Raw genomic sequence first — 19464 nt, 5'->3', positions numbered from 1 at the left:
ATAAAACAATCAACAATGAATTCTGTTTCTTGTAAGATAAATTGTTACAAACAGATACAAACTTTTGTCGTACAAAAAACAAATACAAACCTTTTTCACTGAGGTGAAAAAAGAAAAAATGAACTCTTCAGGGAAGAGAGGGTATAAAATGACCCAATATCTAAATTCCCATTGTGGCATTTAGTTCTTTTCCTATGAAAGAAGGTATCCACCACTCAAAATTCCACGAGAAAATAATGAACAAATTTTAATCCAGAAACTAAGGGGGAATAAATGCATCATGATCAACATTTGTAGCTGGGAGATCAGTCACTTCTCTAAGTGGCTCGAACAAGAGGCGACTGGGGTATCGGTGTATGAGGAGACATCATGCACGGAGACATCATGTTGTCATCCGTTCGCCGAGACTGAAAGCTGAGCCTAAGGTTGCTTTGCCATAACCTTTTGCTCTTCCTCGGCACAATTGCTTCCTTGTCTTGTAGCACAAAGGTTCGGATTCGTGTCAAAGCAACTTCCATGGTCTTGTCATCCATGTTGGCAAAGCAAACTCTGAACCAGCCTGGCTCGGGGCAGTGAAACGAAGAACCTGGTGACACATTGAGCTTAACTTCATGGATTATTGTACGCCACAACACCATCTCAGCTTCGAACGTCTGCTCCTTGAGCAGCCTACGCAAGTCCATCCATACGAAAAGACCGCCATTGCTCTTCAAGCAGCTTGTGCCGACTTGAGCAAGCTCCATTGTGAAGCGCATGTGCCTTGTTTTCAGCCTTTTAGCACTTTGTGCTATAAATCTCTCCACAAACTCATTGTCTGACAGCATTGATGCAATCAGATGCTGAGTTTGTGTCGAAACCAATCCAAAACTCGACATCTTTCGTGCGCAATTAACGACAGCGTCATTGTAGGAATATACGATGCCAACTCTGAAGCCAGGGAACCCCATGTCTTTTGAAAGACTGTACACAATGTGAATAAGATTGCGGTTGCATCCGATGTTTTCCTCTATGATCTCGGCTATGCTTATGAAACTTGGCTGACTGAACACGGTGGCAGCATAGATTTCATCGCAGACTAGGTGAATTTTCTTTTCGTTGATGAATGTCACTAAACTTCTGAGGGTATCTCGGTCAAGGACAGTACCTAAGGGGTTTGAGGGGTTAGTAACGAGCAAGCCCTTCACTCTGATGTTTGCAATCTGAGCTTTCTCATAGGCAGCTTCCAATGCTGCTCTGGTGACTTTGAAATTGTTGGAGCTGTCACAGGCAACCGGAATCAGTTGTACTCCCGTTCGCCATCCCAAATCTCGATCAAAACTGCAATAAAATAGCAAAAAAATTTAGCAAAATGCTGGACAATACATGTAACTGTTGTGAATAAGTTCAACTTTTAGTTGTATAATTCCATTAAAATGTTTTCGTATCTTCTAAAGCACTATCCTCGATTCAAACTTTGATGCCTTAACAGTTTTCATCAGAAAGATTTTACCATCATGGAAAATTCATCTTAAGTTGGAGGACTTATCTATACTCTAATTCGCCAGTTGGACATCCCAAACTAATAATGCAATATATTTTAACTCCTCCGCGTGGCACCACCGCATAATTGACTATGAGATGTCACATGTTGTGTAGGTAAGAATTGAATTCTAAAAGAAACCAATTAGCTAGTACCAAGAAAGGGATGGATGCATTTACAAATAATAATGTCCAAAAGTTTGAACAGTTGTAAACTGTCCTTCTGAAGAAAATGGACCTCCTTTTTCCCCCAAGCATCTTTTTCCAGTTTGTCAAATTGTGTAACTCAATGCATTGTTCTAAGGCAATCAGTTGACCACCGAAGGCCAAGTTGGTCCAAAAATGATAGTAAATTAAAGGCCAACATCCACTTTTTAATTGCTAATTGTGGTATTAAACATATTATTAATTATTTTCTCCCTTCATCATGTCAAACTTTGAAAACAATATCCAAACTTACCCTGGATAATAAGGAACGGGCACCAGAAATGCATCTCCAGGATCAGCCAAGCAAAAGGCTATCATCTCATGAGCTCCAGTAGCTCCTCCGCTCATAACAATCCGGTCGGCTTCGAATGTGACACGATTTCCTCTCACTTTTCCCATAAAATTTGCAACAGCCTGTAGATTATTTCACCAAAAAACTTAGTCAATATATAGCCAAAATGTTAATGAAATATTGCCAATTAAGATTATTGTATTATTGTAATATTACGTCAATGCATACATTTCTAAACTCTGGCAATCCATGATAATCCTGAAATATGGCTATGTCCTTGAATTCATTCACCCCTGCTTCTGTGCAAATGGAGGCTTCTGGATTGTTCAAAATCCACTCTTGGATCAAATCAAAACACATCTGCAGAAAGGAGAAGAAACCAAGAGTTAATTTCTTCGAAAATTGCCCAACTTAGAAAAGAATTAAGTTTTCGTTTTTGGAAATTCGTACTTGATTTTCTGCAAGACCCATCTGGATAACCCCATTAGGGTTCTTGGTGGGATGAAAAGGATCACTATCATAAGCCTTCCATCCATCAAAATATGGAGAGTTTTCGCCGTGGCCATTACCTGTTGCTATCTTAGACAACAGTTGCTGTTGGTTGCTCAAAGTAAACCCCATTGTTTAAATGCCTAAAAAATCCTTGCAATGCGGTTAGAATTCTGTCAAAAGTGTACGGAGAAGAGAAGAGCTAGAGGTCTAGGGTTTTGGGTAGTCTTACTGTGCTAAATGGTTTGCTTTCGACGGTTATTATGCAAGGCACAAACAAAAACCGGATGTGTGATTTAGTTAATGCAGCTTCTTCAATTGTATTTATAAAGGAAGTCTGGTCTCAGATGGCTATGAAAAGTGAGAATCTGATGAAGCTTCCTATGATGGAGCAATATGGTTGTTATTCCTTAAACAGTATATATGAGATATAACCAGGACTTTGAAGCTTAGTTGGAAAAAAACACACACTTTCTTGGTCACTTCGTTTTTGCAAGGACAGACAAGACTAGTTTTGAAGGATGTGGATTCTCTCCCGACAAAGAGGATCCATTCTATTCGTTCATCGTACATTTTGTGATCAGTTTTTGTTAGGTACTCATTGTGTTTAATTTTAAATAAAAAATTCATAATGGCTACACGATGTACATTAAACGGATAGAATGTGAGGATCCCTAGAATTCTCACAAAGAGGATCTGGATGGTATCCAAATCCAGTTTTGAAGGCGATTGTCAACCATCATCAATAACTTTGCCATTTAATATTCTGGATTAATCTGGTCTACATTTAGTTAAACCATCCTATTGGGAAGTTTATAGCAAAAAAACAATTCTATTAGATGATCAACACAACCAATAAAGCTGATGTGGTATGACAAAATTACTTTTTAAATTTTCTATTTCATATGGATGAGTATCTAAACACAAGTTTTTTTCAATGTTTGACCCACCAAAATTGCATCATATCCATCGAAGTTTAGGGTTGGTGTCTTGTTACTAGAGACTCCCCAAAGTTTCGGCTAAGTATAAATTATGAAACATTCGCCATTCCCAAGCATCATGTAGTAGTTGTCAAGATTTTCAAGTAATCTTCAGTGTGAATGGGATACACGCATGCTTGGTTTGAAATCTGGATCGAACAGAAAAACATATTAGGATACTTGGTCCATCTAGAACGTACAACTTTTGATCCCATATATATTAAATTCAGGTTTTATTTTTTGGTGGAATAGTGCGCCATTTTTTCTGGTGGAATAATGCACCTCAGAATTGCTTTTCAACCAGATGTTTGAGAGTGCTAGTGGATTGATATCTGAGTCATATGATACGGGGCAAAACCACTAGCATTCATAGAATTTCTTGCTCGAACCCACCTCCGCTCAGCCTGGGAGTGTGGGTGTTTTATAAAAAAAAGGGGTTGTTGTTAGACGATCAATTTAAATAAATGATTAGATGAGTAATAAGGTACCATAAAATATCCCTTTAGTTTGCGAATTAAAGCTCTGAGATTGGGTAGGAAATCTCAATGTCGTTGTCGAGAATATAATACCTGAAACAAATATTTGGGGTTAGGTTAGGTTATAGCACATGGTGTCACTCCTGGCTCCACCCTTGCCTCTAGCAGATCATAGTGCATGAAAGGAAATTTAATGAAAACGCACACCATATTTTTCTTTTTACACATTCTTATTTAATCATGTTTGTTGATTATGCTTAGTTTGTTCAATTCGATAAAATTAGAAATGAGCATGAGAGTTCTATTCTTAAGAAGTTCATTCTGCAAACCAAACGTTCCTTAAGTTCAACTCCATTCATTGGTTGGTTCTATGGGTGGATTCAATCAAGAGTTTTAGGGATGAAAGTGGATCAAACCGAACCGTGTCCATTTTTATTGATTGGGGACCATTTTAATGTATGGTATATTTCTAAACGAAGACTATTTGAGTTCTTACATGGAAAAAGTCAATTTTTTTTACATGACGATGTGACATTATTTTACTATACAAACAAAATAATATGAACTATTCATTATTTTTATTATGAACAAAAATATCATCTCTAGAAAAAAAAATCATTCAATTGTGAGACCGTTTAATCATCTCTGTAAATCAAACAAATTGACTTTTAATCATGAGAATATTGTTACCAGCCGACTATTAGTTGTTCAACACACGGTTAAATGGTCTCCATGTTAAATGAAATTTTCTAAAAGTAATTTTTCGATAATAATCAAGAAAATAAACTGTTCAAGTTATGACGTTCGTACATTGAAATAATGACACATCGTTGTAAATAATAATAAAAATAAAATAAAATAAAACTCCAAAAAAGTTCATTCCGCGAACCAAACGGGCTCCAAGTTCGACTCCATTCATTGATTCACTTAAAAAGAATTTAAAATATGGGTGGCTATCTGCTATTATTGTCATTTTTGTCAACGATATAGGGTGGCTATTGCTAACATTATCGGTCAAAGTTTGAGACTTTCTTCGGTCAGCATCTCCAGATGGTAACAAAGATTACTGCCATCAGTGCAGCAGAGTGTATCGTTGAACCGGCTTTGCTTTACTTTGTTTGGTTATATGGTCCACTGGTAGTGGAAAATATTTTCCCTTTTTTTTGTCAAAGGTCATAAGTTAGAAATTGGAATGGTTCCACCTCCACGTGGGGAGTTGAAATTTTAATTCCAATTCAAATCTTTGCAAAAGGATCCCTGAACAATATTAATTAAGCAGAAAATTGCAGTCCATTGTATCTCTTTGAAATGGTCGAGCCCGGTTTGAGTAACTGGCTCTGCCTTCTGGGTTTGGAATCAATTTAGTCATGGATATTCAAAAGATTGTACGCCTCTCCTCTTCCCACATGGTTTTCATTTGTTTGTTCTTTTAAATTGTGAAAACTTTGAATAAATAAGAACACTTGAAATAAGAAAACCTCACAAGAGATGTATCCATGTCACATGCCATAAAGATTGATTCGTGTAAGAAAAATTCAATTCCCCATGGAGACAATAACTCATTGAAAATGATTTGTGCACTTTTTTTTCTCTTTCTGCACATTCATGTTTATGTTTGTTTTTGAGAAATTTTTGAAATGTCATATGACTTATATATATTTATTAATTTGTCACATGAACTAAAAGTTTAAGGGATTTGTCATACTAACTTTTCGGAATCATTAATTTGTCATATCACTCTAACTCCGTTAAGTTTTTCATCCAAAATAAATCACGTGTTTTGCACATGAGTTATGTTTAGGGTTATTTCAGACTTTAAACATAAAGAATATCATCCAACTTTATCGTGGATTGAAAGATTTCCCAATAACTAAAGATTTTTTAGTCGTCTTTACCTTTGAATCATAGAAAACCGAGTGCATGTCATTCCTCTTATGAACGGCAAACCCTTAGATTCTTGAAACAGATGTGTCATGGGATGAAAAGTGGTTTGTAAAAATAATTTTCCTTAGTAGGAACCCCACAGGTCACCAAGGTTCAACCTCGATTCCTAGCCTAGAAAATTTATGTTCTAACCCATAAATAATTTTTCTCCTCCAATGATTTTGCCTTAAAATTTCAACCCGAAATTATTAAAGAATAATTTTAGCCTAATTTTTTTCAATAACTTTTATAAAATAAAATTTATGTAGATTATCCTAATTTATTTTTATGAACATTTTAACTAATAGATATTTAAATTTCGATAAGTAATAAAAAAACCACTAAACCTGTCTCATTCTTACACATATGCACCATATGAAAGAACATGGGAAACCACACAACTTACCCCATTCTTAAACACAACTACATAGGTGGGTAGAAAGAAAAAAGGGAGGAATTGTTTGGCGAAAGTGGATTCTGCGTGAATGTTTGAACAAATATCTAGGTATTTATAGAGTTTTTGGGTGAATTTTGGTTTAAATAATTGCTTTAGTCGTTGAATCTGATTTTGGTTAGATTTGTTTTTACCGTTAGATTTGCTTATATTCGATTACAACCGTTTGATTTAATGTATTTATAAATTTAATTTTTAAAATAAATTTGAATCTTGACAGTTGGTTGAACAAACAGTCCAACCACATGGACCTCGATAAAAAAAATAGTCGTTAGTCTTTTCGCAAGTAGCCCACAATGTCAACAACTAGGTCCTAGTGCTGAGTTGAGCCACTAACTTTGGGTTTTTTTGGGGGTTAAATTTGGCCCCAAAACATGTTTTAACCTAAAACCTTTTTCTAGCCCAATGATTGGAGAAATTTTGAGCGAATTTAAAACTTAAATTTTAAGCTTGAACCCAACAATTGTAGTTGGTCTAAAGAAAAAAAAAAAAACCTAAACTATATGAATGCATATTCAAACTTAGATGCCGAAGAAAAAACACACTTCTCTAGTCAACTGGACTACGCCCAAGCCTCTCATGCCACCACCAAAAGATTTAATTTTCTCTTTTCAATCTTTTAATTATGAATTTAAATACCAAGTTTTTTTCTTTGGTATAATCAACCAAAACATTATTGCAAGCTTAAAAGCTTCAATATTTTCAACTCCATTCCAAGCCTGCTGATAAACATGGAAAAATTGGGATCTGTCAGATCAGGTTCAATGCATTTCAATCTTTTGGATTCCATTCCAACGTCCAAGTCGACTAAGCAATACCAAAAAACGACTATCACAATCTAAAAGTGCTTACCTTGCGACTCATAAAAGCATAAGTGAATTCAAATTTGACAAACTGATTGGCCTTTGCAAACAAATTTCTGCACGTGTTTGTTTGATCAGCAACAAAACACATGGTTTCAAGTCCAAAGCTTGCCGACGGCAAAATTAATCTGTTACCGATTATATATCATGTCATGCTTGCATCATGTTGAAATATGATGACTGTTGCAAAGAAATCCAGAACAAGAGAAATAACTTTTCATATATGTGATTCCTCAGAAGCACAGTTGTGTCGAGTACTTAAATTGATTACCTATAAGTTGTATGCAGCACAGCGGCATACAACAGCCATGATAAACTACAATTGCCACGATTTCAGAACTGCAATCAAAGGCCTCTTTTTACTTTCTCATAAGAAGAACCACTGTGTGAGCTGCAATGCTTCGGTTTTCGCCAAGACTGTCAACCTTCTCATGAGTTTTAGCTTTGAGATTCACAATGGAGGGGTCTGCTCCAAGCAGCTTAGCTAAGTTGGCCCTCATAACCTCTTTGTGCGGGCTTAATTTCGGTCTTTGAAGAATCAAAGTAGCATCTAAGTTTCCAATCTCATAACCTGCTTCGTGCATCAATCTCACCTGAAATTATACCATATCACAGAATATAAGCACTCTTACATATTAATACATTTTCTTTTACATTCTTCCTTGCAATTGCCATGTATAATCAATCACTCAACAACTCATGGTCTGTTTTGACAGAGTTACAACAGTTTTCCGTATTAAGGAAAATGATTTTTTATTTTTATTTTTTTAAACCATGAAATGTATGAAGATGGTGGTCCATGACAAGTTTTGCAGCCACGACCAAAGTCTTGAGACTCAGATTTGAGTCCCCGAGGTTGGAAGGCTCGTGAAACTGGATATTCGAGCAGAACAGGCAATCCATGTTTTGGACCAATGCCCGTACGTGCTCCTACATCACTCAAGACTTGCGACTGTAAGCAGGTATTTGGACTCCAGGGGCAATTGCCATGTATAATCAATCATTCAACAACTCATGGTCTGTTTTGACAGAGTTACAACAGTTTTCCGTATTAAGGAAAATGATTTTTTATTTTTATTTTTTTAAACCATGAAATGTATGAAGATAGTGGTCCATGACAAGTTTTGCAGCCACGACCAAAGTCTTGAGACTCAGATTTGAGTCCCCGAGGTTGGAAGGCTCGTGAAACTGGATATTCGAGCAGAACAGTCAATCCATGTTTTGGACCAATGCCCGTACATGCTCCTACATCACTCAAGACTTGAGACTCTAAGCAGGTATTTGGACTCCAGGGGCAGAAGCTCTGGAGTCTGGACAGAATATAGGGTCAAGACCTCGGGCCCTGAGGTCCAGTACTTGAACTGGAGCTCTGACCACCTCAAACTCAAAGTTCCGGTCTTGGAGCCTAGCAGTTCCCTGGACTCAAGGTTCAATGTTCTAATACATTCTTATTGTATTCAATGTTTCTGAATGCAATCTTATCGGAAAAGACTGAAATTTTATTTCGTTTGAGAAGTTTCTAATAATTTTGACAATTTGTTGTAGTCCTCCAAATATATATCACGATCACACAATTCAAAGCCCTCAACTATATTGCTTACTGCTTAGTTTGACTTCCCTTTCTACACACCTTTGTTAATTTCTAACCTTCGGATTCAAAGAGAATCAAAGGACGCAAATAAACAAGGGTGTGCATGTGCAGAAAAAACTAAAGTGTGCGGAAATCATTTCCCATTATTTGTTCATATCATAACCAGCACACAATCAGATTTTTTTCATCCCAAGTGTTACAATTCATCGAAAGTAATGATTACTGAGAACCCAAAACATAAAGTTTACACACCCGCAAGCTAAATGAAACCTTAAACTCAACGAAAAAAGCTCAAATGAATCAAAACCAGCAAGAACGATGAGGAGGAGGATAACTTACAGCTTCTTTGATGAAAACAGAGGAAGCTGCACCCCTCCACTTAGGATCCGAATCCGGGAATATCTGCCCAATATCCGGAAGCCCCAACGCCCCCAATATCGCATCCACCACACAGTGAAGCAACACATCTCCTACACACACAAAAATCAATTCGAAAATTCAAAATTGAATCCAAAGTTTGCAACTTTAAATACAAAAAGTGAAATTACAGGAAGAAAAAGCAGATTAATGGAGGGATTACCGTCGGAATGCGCCTCGCAGCCTCTATCGTGGGGTACGTCGATGCCGCCGATTATCAGAGGGTACCCGGGCTCCAGCCGGTGCAGGTCGAACCCATGCCCGACCCGAAAAGGCAAGAGCTTGGACGGAGTGGCGGGAGCCGGGACCTGGGCGACCTCGAAGGTCGTGCTCGCGGAGGCGCAAAATACAGGCCTGCGCGTCGTTTTGGGGGTTCGGAGAGACAGAGGAGTCAAGGATGGTTGAAGGCTGTAGGGGTTTAGGGCGGGGAGGTGGGAGCGAGGAAGAGAGCGGGTGAGTGGCTTGGTGGTTGTGGCGGTGGTGATTGAGGAGGCGCACGGTGGAGTAGGTGCCATGGCCATAGCTGAAGGTTTGGAGCTCTGGCACAGGACTCGATACGACGGCGTTCTTGTGTATCTGGTTTCTGTCAGTGTTCGTTATAGCTGAGCCAGCGGGACCCACTTTTTGTCTCAACTGAAATTCGAGTGTTCAGTGGCATATTCTTCAGTTTCCTAACTTGGTAAGGAAATTATTTATTAATAAGGTAAGGATTAGATGCTCGAAGACAACAAAATTGTTGGCAGCAAAAGAGGGATTGGCTTTTACATACGACGCGAAGGCAATATGGTGGCTTATGAATCGGCGAATATGGACTTAGCAACGGAGGATTTAATCCATGGATGGATGGAGGATGAACTAGTTTTGTTATCTCCATTTCTGAAAATTGATTCGGAGAATAATAATTACAATTTTGGCAGTGTAAAATTGCCAAATACAAAGACAAACAAGCCTTGTATGTTGGTATGTTTATTTTCTTTCATGAGGAAAATTTGCTTATCACAAGTTCACATGAACCCCTCTTTAATCATCTCGTCAAGCGACTCTGAGATAGAGGTAATATGAACCCATTTCATATAAGAATCATTTCTGCACCTAAATTTATGCATTCATTTTCTGCGAGGAACATGGTTCCTCTCTCAATGACATTGTTTGGTATACAAGATTGAATTGGAATGGATAAGTAACTATTTTCATGATATGTTTGTAAGGAATGAAAATTATGTGGCAAACTTGGTGGTAGGAGATTTTGATTACTTTACAAGAAAAACTGTCCATTCCATTCCAATCCTTCCGAAATGTGTGAATTAGAAGGGATAAGTTTTCTTCAAGTCTAATCCCCTCATTGAAAAATCATTCCCCTTCTACCTTCAAAACACCTTGAATTTAGAGGGTTATCCATTCCAATCCAATCTCTATACCAAACAAAGCCAATGGTGCTAAGGCAAGAGAATATAAAGCAAAGCATGTATCTAACGATTTCATTCCTTTTTAAGCTGTATAACTTGGTTTACACACACAAACGCGCAAGCATTAACCCCTTCTGTCTGCGACGAGGCACACACCGTGCATCTTGACACTGACAATACTATTCACATTGATGGGTTTGCTTGAGCTTCTAATTTTCAGCATCAAACAAGTCATGCCCGTTTGGAAAGTGCCAGAGGCGGTTTAGCTTATTGGGCAGTATCTGAGACAGAATACCTGCGTTGCTTGCATACAGGCTCCGGTGAGAGTTTTTCGGGCGCTGCCCTCTTTTGTCTCAACTGCAATGAAAAAGTCCGTGAAAAACTAGAAGAAAGCCTCTCTCTCTCTCTCTCTCTCTCTCAATCATGTGTATGTATGTAAGCATTCATGTGAAAAGGGGGAAACCGGGCGTGAAGTGCGGATGTAATGCTGATCACTTACCTTCTCTTCAGAATGCTGATACATGTGCCTCAAAAGGATATTCTTGGCTTCATTAGTTATCACTGCAAAGGGGTTTTGATAGGTCAATTTCACGTTGTCAAACTACACGATTTCGCATTGCCTAAAGAACATCTAGAGTCAAAACCACGTCCAGAACAGATCCACTTCCAGTTTTCAGGATTTAATTTAAAAAGCTTAACTAACTAGAATGGACCTTTCTTAAAGAGTCACAATAATACAACACGGAAAGGAAAATTAATCAACAGAAATGGGAAAAGTAGGGAAATAATAGAAAAGAATAACAATCCAGAATGAAACACTAGGGAAATACAAATTCATTAATACCTTGATCAGGTGGCGGAAGAGTCCGGTCGTGAGTAGGATAGTAGGTTGCAGGTGTCATTTTCTACAGACAAAAATGGAAGCATTACTTAAAAAGAAGAAAAGAATGCATTTGACTTTGATCAATTTACATCATAGCATAACTCATAACATCTTCTCGTTTTCCTTTTTTCTTTTGGCTGCTAAAAGAACAAGAAAACAATAATTAGATTGATTATATCCCTTCAGTTTTTGAAGATGCATCTACGAGTACCCTAGGGACCCACGAAAGGCTATAAATATTACTTGAGCAATGAACATTCCATCCTAATCTGGGGCTGTGACCAAAAGCAGGTCCAACGGCAAAGTAGCCAGCACTCTTCAGCTGTAATTAAATTGTTTATAATTCTATTAGCAGAATATAAGCTCAAATATATACTGGTCTGGTGGTTGGAACAGAGAGATAATTTTCATTAGATAGGCTCGTTTCACCACATCAACACTAACTCAAGGCAAACAATGGCTGATACCCACCACAATGTATGAACGTATGACTCAGAATCATCACGAAACAACCCTTTACCAAAAATCGTGCTTCTCTCTATAATTAGAGTATGAGATGTAAAGAGCACGTGTAATTTTCTCCGACTTACTATATTTCTATGTTTGTAACATTGTAACGTTTTCAGTGATTATGTCCTAGTGGCCCACAATGCCAGCTCAATTGGTTTGAAACAAATCCAAAATTCAGTTTCCAAGCTATAGCACATATCAACCATTTCCAGAAAAAGCTCAAGCACTAGATGTTTATGTTGAAAATTAAACATGGCAGTGGACAATTCATTCCGTGCCAGGCCCGATTTGTTCACACACACTTCATGTGCCCTAAAATAGCTAACCACACATGTTGGACTTAGTTCCACTATACGTGAAGGGCAATGATGAGAATATAGTAACCACACATCTCACACTTTAAACTTGAATAAGGTCTCTCCACCCGTTACCAATTGGTTTTGGTTTTGGGTTGGTTTGGTTTTGACAAGAACTCGCCAATCAGAAGACAAGAAAAGCACCTTATATCTGACAGGTTACGGGGATATTCTCTATAGCCCAGATTCAGGAAAGCAAAACTAATTTAGGACGCTCTTTAAATGCTAGTATTTCTACCTTAACTAAGAAAGCCAGTGACAGCTTCATGCAAATGGTAAATTAACCATGTAACTTCAATCTGAATGTTAAAAATTATGAGATATTGCATAGCTATGAATTATGCTTCTGATTTCAAAATTCTTACGAACTCTATGAGAATTGAGCACTACAGTACAGTATATCGTAACTGGAACAAAGCACCAATCTTGATAATTACACTTATATAAGATCAATGCAATAACAAAGCACGAAACTTTTAGAGATCAGTGAAGTGATTAACAGAAATATCGTACGTAATTTAGAGCCAAATATTACAAATCACAAGCAACAACAGCTTATTGTTCATTGATCACAAAATCAAACATATAGCATAATTCAAGACGATGATCCAATTCCAAACAGTCGCACTATCTTAACCAAATATCATTAAGCCGATTTCAGGATTGTGACATTCAACAAAAGTGGTAAATTTATGACCTGAAATTCTATATTTATATTAAGCTACACACACCTTACCATTACAAAATTACAACGACATTGCTGCAACATCAATTACCATAAACATAGAAGCAAAATCTGCACAAAAATCTCCTAGTTATAATTAATTACAAAAATCACTCCAAATTTCCTATGAAATTCAAACAGGTCGCAGAAATAAACTTGATGCAGACAGAAAAACCAGAATTCCTCACCCTTAACTGAATTAAGAACTACCCAATTCAGAAAAAATCAAGAACTTCAACAAAAACGAAATCTCTGCACGATTATTCAGCTTGAATAAGAAGGTGGAAAAAGGGGTTTGATTCAGAATTTCAGAAAGTGAAAACTCACAGAAGGGTTTGAAGGATCGGATGGTCGGAGCTGGCTGAAGTTGTGAGGGTTGTACGACGGCCAGTCACCGAACAAAGACCCCATCAAAAATGCACCTCAATCTAGGGACACGCGGGTTCTAGAACACGCTGGCGAAGCAGAGGTGCGTCCGGTGAATGTTTGCCATGTTTATATAGGAAGGGCAGGAGGACCCTATGTCCTGTGTGCTGTGCCACCTCTCCCACCCACTGTCCTAATTTGTAAAGGAGGAATAATTCTCTTTCATTGTTTATCGTCCTAAGGTGGTTGAAAACTTTGGCTAGATTTATTTGTTGGCTCAGCTACTGACATAAATAGTACATTTGAACTCACATGCCCCTTATCACAACAGTGAATAAGTGTTGAGCTTTGCATGACGGTATAAGTTCAAATCCTATTTCAAAATTGTAATGGCCATTTGATTTTGATTTTGATCAAAAAAAGAGTAAACGGTTCAAAATTCAACAGAACTGTAGTCAATTGGTTTGGTTACAATTCTGAGTTTTTGATTTTTTTTTGTTTTTTGTTTTTGGTAAATTGGTCATAAATCGAATCAAACCGACATCTTATATATTTATTTCACTTATATAGTTCTCTTATTGGCTAATAATTAGAGAAGGATGTCGAATTTGAAGGTTGATAGAACTTTGAAGTTATTGATTCTTGCGTTGTAACTATATTTGTTGCTAAACTTTGAAGTTTGGTCACATATTGAATATAAGGATAATTTAGCAATAATGAAATTTTATGTTGTAATTGGGCTAACAAAGTCCAAAAAGATGTAAAGAAAATAATTAGTTTTGATCCAAACCGTATGAAAGTGTCACAAAATTCAAATTTTAGTTATGGCGAAATTCAACTTTCACCATTTCGGATTAAGCAGATCATTTATAATGAAGTGGATGGGCTTCAGGAAAATGAATCGGAGTTCTTTGTAGAGTGGAATCATGCATTACCAGACACGAGATAGATATTCCAAAAAACAAGACTTTTCCGAATAAGCCAATTCGTTTGGAACCCTGCTGATCCACTTTTTTGTATTCAAATTTCAAAGACCAACGTATACTTTCACATCGAGAATTATTTGTAGATGAAGAGATGTCAAAACCTTATTTAGAGGTGGTAAAGTGAGATGTGAGTTGCGAATAAAACCCGTTCAGAAATTATGAATTATGTTCCAAAACTATATTTGAATGCCAAACGGCCCAAACCTTTGTACCTATATTTTGACTCGCGAGTCCGAAACCCAACCCAAACAAGTTGGATAACCCGAAACGACCTCGTATTGTGTTCCACCGAGCACCGCACCATCGCAGTCCCTGAGTTCCTCCATTAGGTTTGGAGCTTTCGCTCTGCAACTTCCTTTTTCTCTTTACTCCTCGACACCCGGAACAAAAACAGAGACGGCCGCAGATCGTGGCTGGTGGGTCGCCGGAGTCAGAGAAGCAAAACCCTAACCATGGCCGCCCCCGAAGCCCCTCTCTGTTACGTTGGCGTCGCCAGAAAGTCCGCCGCTTTCCGCCTCATGAAACAAATGGTGCTTCCCTGCCTCTCTTCAGTATAATCCCACATGCTTTTCAATTTTTTTTTTTTTCCCATTTTAATTGGGTTTTTATTTTTACTTAAGTTAATTACTAATTGGGGTTTTGTAAATATAGGGATGGGAAGAAGGAGAAGGTCTTGGGAAAGACAAGCAGGGGATCAAAGGTTACGTAAGAGTAAAAAACAAGCAGGACAATGCTGGTTTGTCCTATCTCTTTCTATATATACATATACGTATATGTGTTTGTGTTTATATATATGTTCATTTCAATTTTCTGCTTGTTGAGCTGCTTGTTTGAAGTAAGAAATTAACTTGGAAATGGAAACTTTTTTATTTATTATTATTTGGTTTTTGGTGAATGGAAACAGAAAAATTATAGGTCTGTGTTAATATGATTGTATTGAATAGGTGTTGGTGTAGAGAAGCCTAACCAATGGGCATTCGATACGACTCAATTCGATAGCATCCTCAAAAGATTGAAAGTTGTAAGCTTTTTACATTTTCTTGAAACCTAATTCAATCAATTTCAAGTATACTTTAAGCTTTCCCGACGTGTGGCATATGGTGTTTATTTGTTAGTTTTGCTTTTGATTGGCAGCAAGCAGCGCAACCCAGTGATGAAGGTATGTATGTGCCGAGATTAACTAGGGTATTGTATTTGAGGAATGTGAAGAATTATGATATGGTAGTTTGAGGAGTATTGTCTTTGTTTGTCTTATAGTTGGTGAGGCGAACGCCACTCAAGAGGAAAGTGATACTGAATTGCCTCGTGATGTTAAGGAGCCAGTTGCCAAGGCTACTCGACCACAGGGAAGGTTGGTTTTTAATTCTTTGGAAATTATTGATTTTTCATTACTAGATGTTTTATTGATGCTAAATCATTTCTGCGTGTTGTCTATGAATATCAGATATAGGAGAAGAGAACGAGGAAAGCTTGTCAATGCTTATTCTTCTAAGGATATTGAAGGAATCCTTGTAAGATTTAACTACTGAAAAATATTTCTTGCAAAATGAGTAGTCAGAAGAGAGTGCATTTATGTCATTACTAACCGTGGTGTTACATGCATGCTGCAGGTCAGAAGGGCAGCGTCTCCAGGGATTAATTTCGATCTGGATGGAGAAGTAGAGTCAGACAAGGCATCTGAGATTCAAGTTATTTGCCCTGAAGGTAATAACCTGGAGTAGATTTACATAGAAGGAAGTTAAGCATTTAGTAGTTCAAATCATGAGTTGACTCCTACGATCAATGGACCAGATACCTGATTGTTTGTTTTTATTACCATGATACCTGATTCTTTGTTTTTATGCATAAAGATAATCAATTTGGTCGTTGTGGTCGGACTCTATTATGGATTTCTGACCACATTCTCCATAGGACCCTTTTATCTCTTCCTTCTCCGAGCTCGGGGCTAGGAAGGGAGACACCCGAGGCCCAATCAAATAAAATAAAAGTTTAGGGTTATCCATGAAACACCACCACTGAAACTCTTATATTAGCCATACTTTAGTAACCTTTGTTGAGGCTGGAGAATGCTCTTCAAGGTGACCCCATAATATTTATTTTGTTGAGCATCTACAATTTAATGGTAAATTAGATAGAACACCTCAGCAACTATAAGTTTAAGAGAAAAACACTTCAAGAGATCAATAGTAGAACAACCCTCATGTATCTACTTGTCATGCTCTAACTCATTTCTTTGTATGAAGTTTTTATGAGATTACTTTTTTTTTTTAATGGTTGTGCTTTTTGGTTGCTTGCTTGAACCATTGTTTTGTGTAATGATCTTATCACATTGTTACAGGAGAAGCATGCAAAGAAATTCCTTCAGATTGGTGGGGCCATAAATATGGGTTTACCTGCGGAGGTTTGCTTGGAGCAGAGATGAAAAGAAGAAAATTAGAAATGTCTGAAAATGGTAATGAGAGAAAAATGTTTTACGAGGATGATCAAGTAAATCTTTACAATCTTGTTCAGGTAGGTACTTTCCTGGTTGGATCCTTTTTCTTTAACATGCATTACTTAAAAGAGTTGCATTATCGGTAAGACCATCTCTATGTGCGCGTCTTATGTTTCCAGGATAAATCCACAACTGGAAAGCAAGGACTGGGCATCAAGGACCGGAAAAAGAAAGTAGCCGGTTGCTACTTTGAGGGGAAAAAGACCTCATTTAATGATAGCAATGATGAAGATTCTACTGATCTTGGTTCCCCTGTGAAACAAAAAGAAGATGACTTGTTGAAAATGGAAATTAGCAATGAACCAAAAGTGAAGCTAAAAAAGCTTTGTAAACAGCTCGTTTGTCAGGTGAGTCCTCCAAAATTGCACTTGTGATTCGCAGAATTTCTCCGGCACTAATTCTATTCCATGCCCAGGCACCTGGAGAGTCACTGAAGCTGAAAACGTTGAAAGCTTTGATCGATGAACATTCATCTTCTGTTTTCTCGAACTTTTCTTCAAAGAGAGATGCTCTTGCTTACTTGAGACAAAAGGTATGGTCTCTGTTTTTGTTTGAGCTAAGAAATATTATGGTCTCGTTTGGTGGTTAGTATTGGATTGGATTGGATAATTCAAAAGAGTCAATGTATCTTGAAGCGGGAAATGGATGTCATCTTCTAAATCTGTCCAAATTGAAATTAGAGGTTGGATTAGAGATAGAAGGAAACTTTGACTAGATTTTAAAGTTGACATCCATTTTTTGCTTCAACATACATTGAATGTGGTGGCTAATCCAATCCAATACAAGCGAACAAAAACGAGGCATAGAATGCTTTTGTAAAATCCTTGGACCTCGTAAAGTTGCACTTATCTCACTATTATTGAGGGGGTGCTCGGTCACCGATAAATGGCAAGGAAGCATGCCCTTTCTGAATTTGGAGTTTTTTATTTTTTTTATTTTTCAGTTTCTTGTCTAATTTTTTGTGTCTATGCAAGCAATGAATTTGTTGATTTTGTGTGCAGCTGGACGGCAGCGAAACTTTCATGGTGGAAGGAAAAAAAGCAAGTCTCCGGTCGAGGAGGGGCTGAAGATTTTGTTAAAGAATATTGAGAGGTCATTCTTTTTCTTAGCCGATTTTGAGATTTCCGCATCGTGATTCGTACATTTGCAGATAAGTCTAGTTCACAATTAAATTCATATGGGGATCACCCGGAGTAAAATCAAAGTGTCATTTGTACTTCTGTTGATTCCATTTTGGTGAGAGGATATGACTATTGTAAACATTATTTGTAGAGTTGTTTTCACATTGTTATGATTGTTAAATAACATAAGAGTATGCAATTCGTTTTTTTATTTTTTTTTATTTTTTATTTTTTATCAGTGATTTCGTTGTCATTCGCTTTCTGTTGTCACCATCTCAAGGCTACAATGCAACCCAAAGCCTACACTTTACATGGCTAGAAGTGCCGAGTTACAATGATAATTTTGGGCTTTCTTAGCAATCTGGAGATCCTTAGGTTTCAGTGGAACTAAAGCTTGTTCGGGTATGAGCTCTACGTCTTCGCCTCGCAGCCTTAGCCACTTCACGTTGCAAGCTAAAATACACCATAAACGGATCGATCTTTGTAAGTTTCAACGTAAGAACAAATTGTAATTCAGCAGCATATTACACAAGAAAATACCGCACCTGTAACCCTCCAGGCCCATCCCTATGCTTCCGAACTTTGAAGCTGCATAAAATAGCTAACCCAGCCGGGTTCCTTCAAAAAATTTCCATGATGATTTATGAACTCTCTTGGATCCTGAAATGGTCCCATGATTTCGATGAAGATTATGATGACGCTTGGAGCTATGTTCCTCAGCTAGAGAGAAGGATTTATGTTCGTTGGTGGGCAAGTTTAATCTAGAACACCTGAAGCCTCATTCCTTTTAGGTCAGAAGAATCACGAATGAAAGAACTCGTAATGATAAATCATCTCTACCGACATCAAATACTCTCTTAAAGGCTGAAAAACTTGACTGGACGAAACCAAGAAATAACCCCTCACGTGCAAAATTATAGAAGATCCCCTTTCCAAAAATGGGTACTATCGGGTCGGGTGAATTGAATTCAATAATAGACACCTGTTGGCATTCTAGCCTTCCTTCTCCTTTCATTGATAAGTCGGGCATTCCCGGCCCACCAGGCGAAACCGGTGGTTTCTTGGTCACAACCGGCTAAAGCTAAAGTTCCAAGTCTTTAATTGAGCATTCTAGCTCATGCTCTTCTAAAGCAGATCTGGAAAAAGGTCTTACAACTTCTTGACCTCAATGATCTGGATGAAGAAATGACTTCAGCATCCACATCTTCCTAGCAACAGATGGAAGAAAACATTGCAGAAGATAATGGAGATGATTGTTATGGGATTCTTCCGTCCATTCCTCAAAGCAAAAAGGAGTCTAGATGTCTCCTTTCCAACTCTTACAAGTCAAGAGAAATAAGAATTATTCTATTTTTTAAATAATTGGCTACTTTTCCTGTAGCTATGAGCGTTGGTCTAATCCTTTAAA

At 37.6% G+C, this 19464-nt stretch overlaps 4 protein-coding genes across 4 annotated transcripts; 1 reads left to right on the top strand and 3 right to left on the bottom strand.

Annotated features, from left to right (window-relative positions):
- Position 1: 1 nt before the first annotated feature.
- LOC137711192 (1-aminocyclopropane-1-carboxylate synthase) lies at positions 2–2804 on the bottom strand. Its single transcript, XM_068450400.2, has 4 exons — positions 2468–2804; positions 2246–2377; positions 1979–2139; positions 2–1317 (listed from the first exon to the last, which is right to left on the bottom strand). Exons 1-4 carry the CDS (start codon positions 2636–2638, stop codon positions 318–320), a joined length of 1464 nt encoding a protein of 487 aa, XP_068306501.2. The 5' UTR covers positions 2639–2804; the 3' UTR covers positions 2–317.
- Positions 2805–7396: 4592 nt separating this feature from the next.
- LOC137711147 (2-C-methyl-D-erythritol 2,4-cyclodiphosphate synthase, chloroplastic) lies at positions 7397–10075 on the bottom strand. The gene is made up of 3 exons (XM_068450355.2): positions 9374–10075; positions 9133–9263; positions 7397–7795 (listed from the first exon to the last, which is right to left on the bottom strand). Exons 1-3 carry the CDS (start codon positions 9729–9731, stop codon positions 7562–7564), a joined length of 723 nt encoding a protein of 240 aa, XP_068306456.1. The 5' UTR covers positions 9732–10075; the 3' UTR covers positions 7397–7561.
- Positions 10076–10662: 587 nt separating this feature from the next.
- LOC137711098 (DET1- and DDB1-associated protein 1) lies at positions 10663–13798 on the bottom strand. Its single transcript, XM_068450302.2, has 4 exons — positions 13417–13798; positions 11461–11521; positions 11116–11177; positions 10663–10973 (listed from the first exon to the last, which is right to left on the bottom strand). Exons 1-4 carry the CDS (start codon positions 13498–13500, stop codon positions 10884–10886), a joined length of 297 nt encoding a protein of 98 aa, XP_068306403.1. The 5' UTR covers positions 13501–13798; the 3' UTR covers positions 10663–10883.
- Positions 13799–14608: 810 nt separating this feature from the next.
- Positions 14609–18263, top strand: LOC137711394 (G-patch domain-containing protein 1-like). The gene is made up of 11 exons (XM_088695744.1): positions 14609–14971; positions 15093–15177; positions 15386–15462; positions 15576–15600; positions 15699–15792; positions 15886–15952; positions 16052–16145; positions 16780–16952; positions 17055–17282; positions 17351–17467; positions 17937–18263. Exons 1-11 carry the CDS (start codon positions 14894–14896, stop codon positions 18000–18002), a joined length of 1104 nt encoding a protein of 367 aa, XP_088551870.1. The 5' UTR covers positions 14609–14893; the 3' UTR covers positions 18003–18263.
- The last annotated feature ends 1201 nt before the right edge of the window (positions 18264–19464 follow it).

Source organism: Pyrus communis, chromosome 6 (genome assembly GCF_041283825.1).
Source record: "Pyrus communis isolate YQ-2024b chromosome 6, ASM4128382v1, whole genome shotgun sequence".
Taxonomy (NCBI): Eukaryota; Viridiplantae; Streptophyta; class Magnoliopsida; order Rosales; family Rosaceae; genus Pyrus; species Pyrus communis.
This window is presented reverse-complemented; position numbering and strand designations above follow the sequence as displayed.

What these genes read in the sequence shown, in the direction of transcription:
- LOC137711192 (XM_068450400.2), bottom strand. Translation starts at nt 2,638, where the DNA reads ATGGGGTTTACTTTGAGCAACCAACAGCAACTGTTGTCTAAGATAGCA. An exon ending in GATTGCCAGAGTTTAGAAAT is followed by an intron (nt 2,140 to 2,245) that starts GTATGCATTGAC and finishes AATAATCTACAG; the next exon opens with GCTGTTGCAAATTTTATGGG. An exon ending in CCCGTTCCTTATTATCCAGG is followed by an intron (nt 1,318 to 1,978) that starts GTAAGTTTGGAT and finishes ATTTTATTGCAG; the next exon opens with TTTTGATCGAGATTTGGGAT.
- LOC137711147 (XM_068450355.2), bottom strand. Translation starts at nt 9,731, where the DNA reads ATGGCCATGGCACCTACTCCACCGTGCGCCTCCTCAATCACCACCGCC. An exon ending in CTGCGAGGCGCATTCCGACG is followed by an intron (nt 9,264 to 9,373) that starts GTAATCCCTCCA and finishes TTGTGTGTGTAG; the next exon opens with GAGATGTGTTGCTTCACTGT. An exon ending in CTGTTTTCATCAAAGAAGCT is followed by an intron (nt 7,796 to 9,132) that starts GTAAGTTATCCT and finishes GTATAATTTCAG; the next exon opens with GTGAGATTGATGCACGAAGC.
- LOC137711098 (XM_068450302.2), bottom strand. Translation starts at nt 13,500, where the DNA reads ATGGGGTCTTTGTTCGGTGACTGGCCGTCGTACAACCCTCACAACTTC. An exon ending in TCTTCCGCCACCTGATCAAG is followed by an intron (nt 11,178 to 11,460) that starts GTATTAATGAAT and finishes ACCCCTTTGCAG; the next exon opens with TGATAACTAATGAAGCCAAG. An exon ending in ATCAGCATTCTGAAGAGAAG is followed by an intron (nt 10,974 to 11,115) that starts GTAAGTGATCAG and finishes TTTTCATTGCAG; the next exon opens with TTGAGACAAAAGAGGGCAGC.
- LOC137711394 (XM_088695744.1), top strand. Translation starts at nt 14,894, where the DNA reads ATGGCCGCCCCCGAAGCCCCTCTCTGTTACGTTGGCGTCGCCAGAAAG. An exon ending in ATCTTTACAATCTTGTTCAG is followed by an intron (nt 16,953 to 17,054) that starts GTAGGTACTTTC and finishes TTATGTTTCCAG; the next exon opens with GATAAATCCACAACTGGAAA. An exon ending in TTGCTTACTTGAGACAAAAG is followed by an intron (nt 17,468 to 17,936) that starts GTATGGTCTCTG and finishes TTTTGTGTGCAG; the next exon opens with CTGGACGGCAGCGAAACTTT.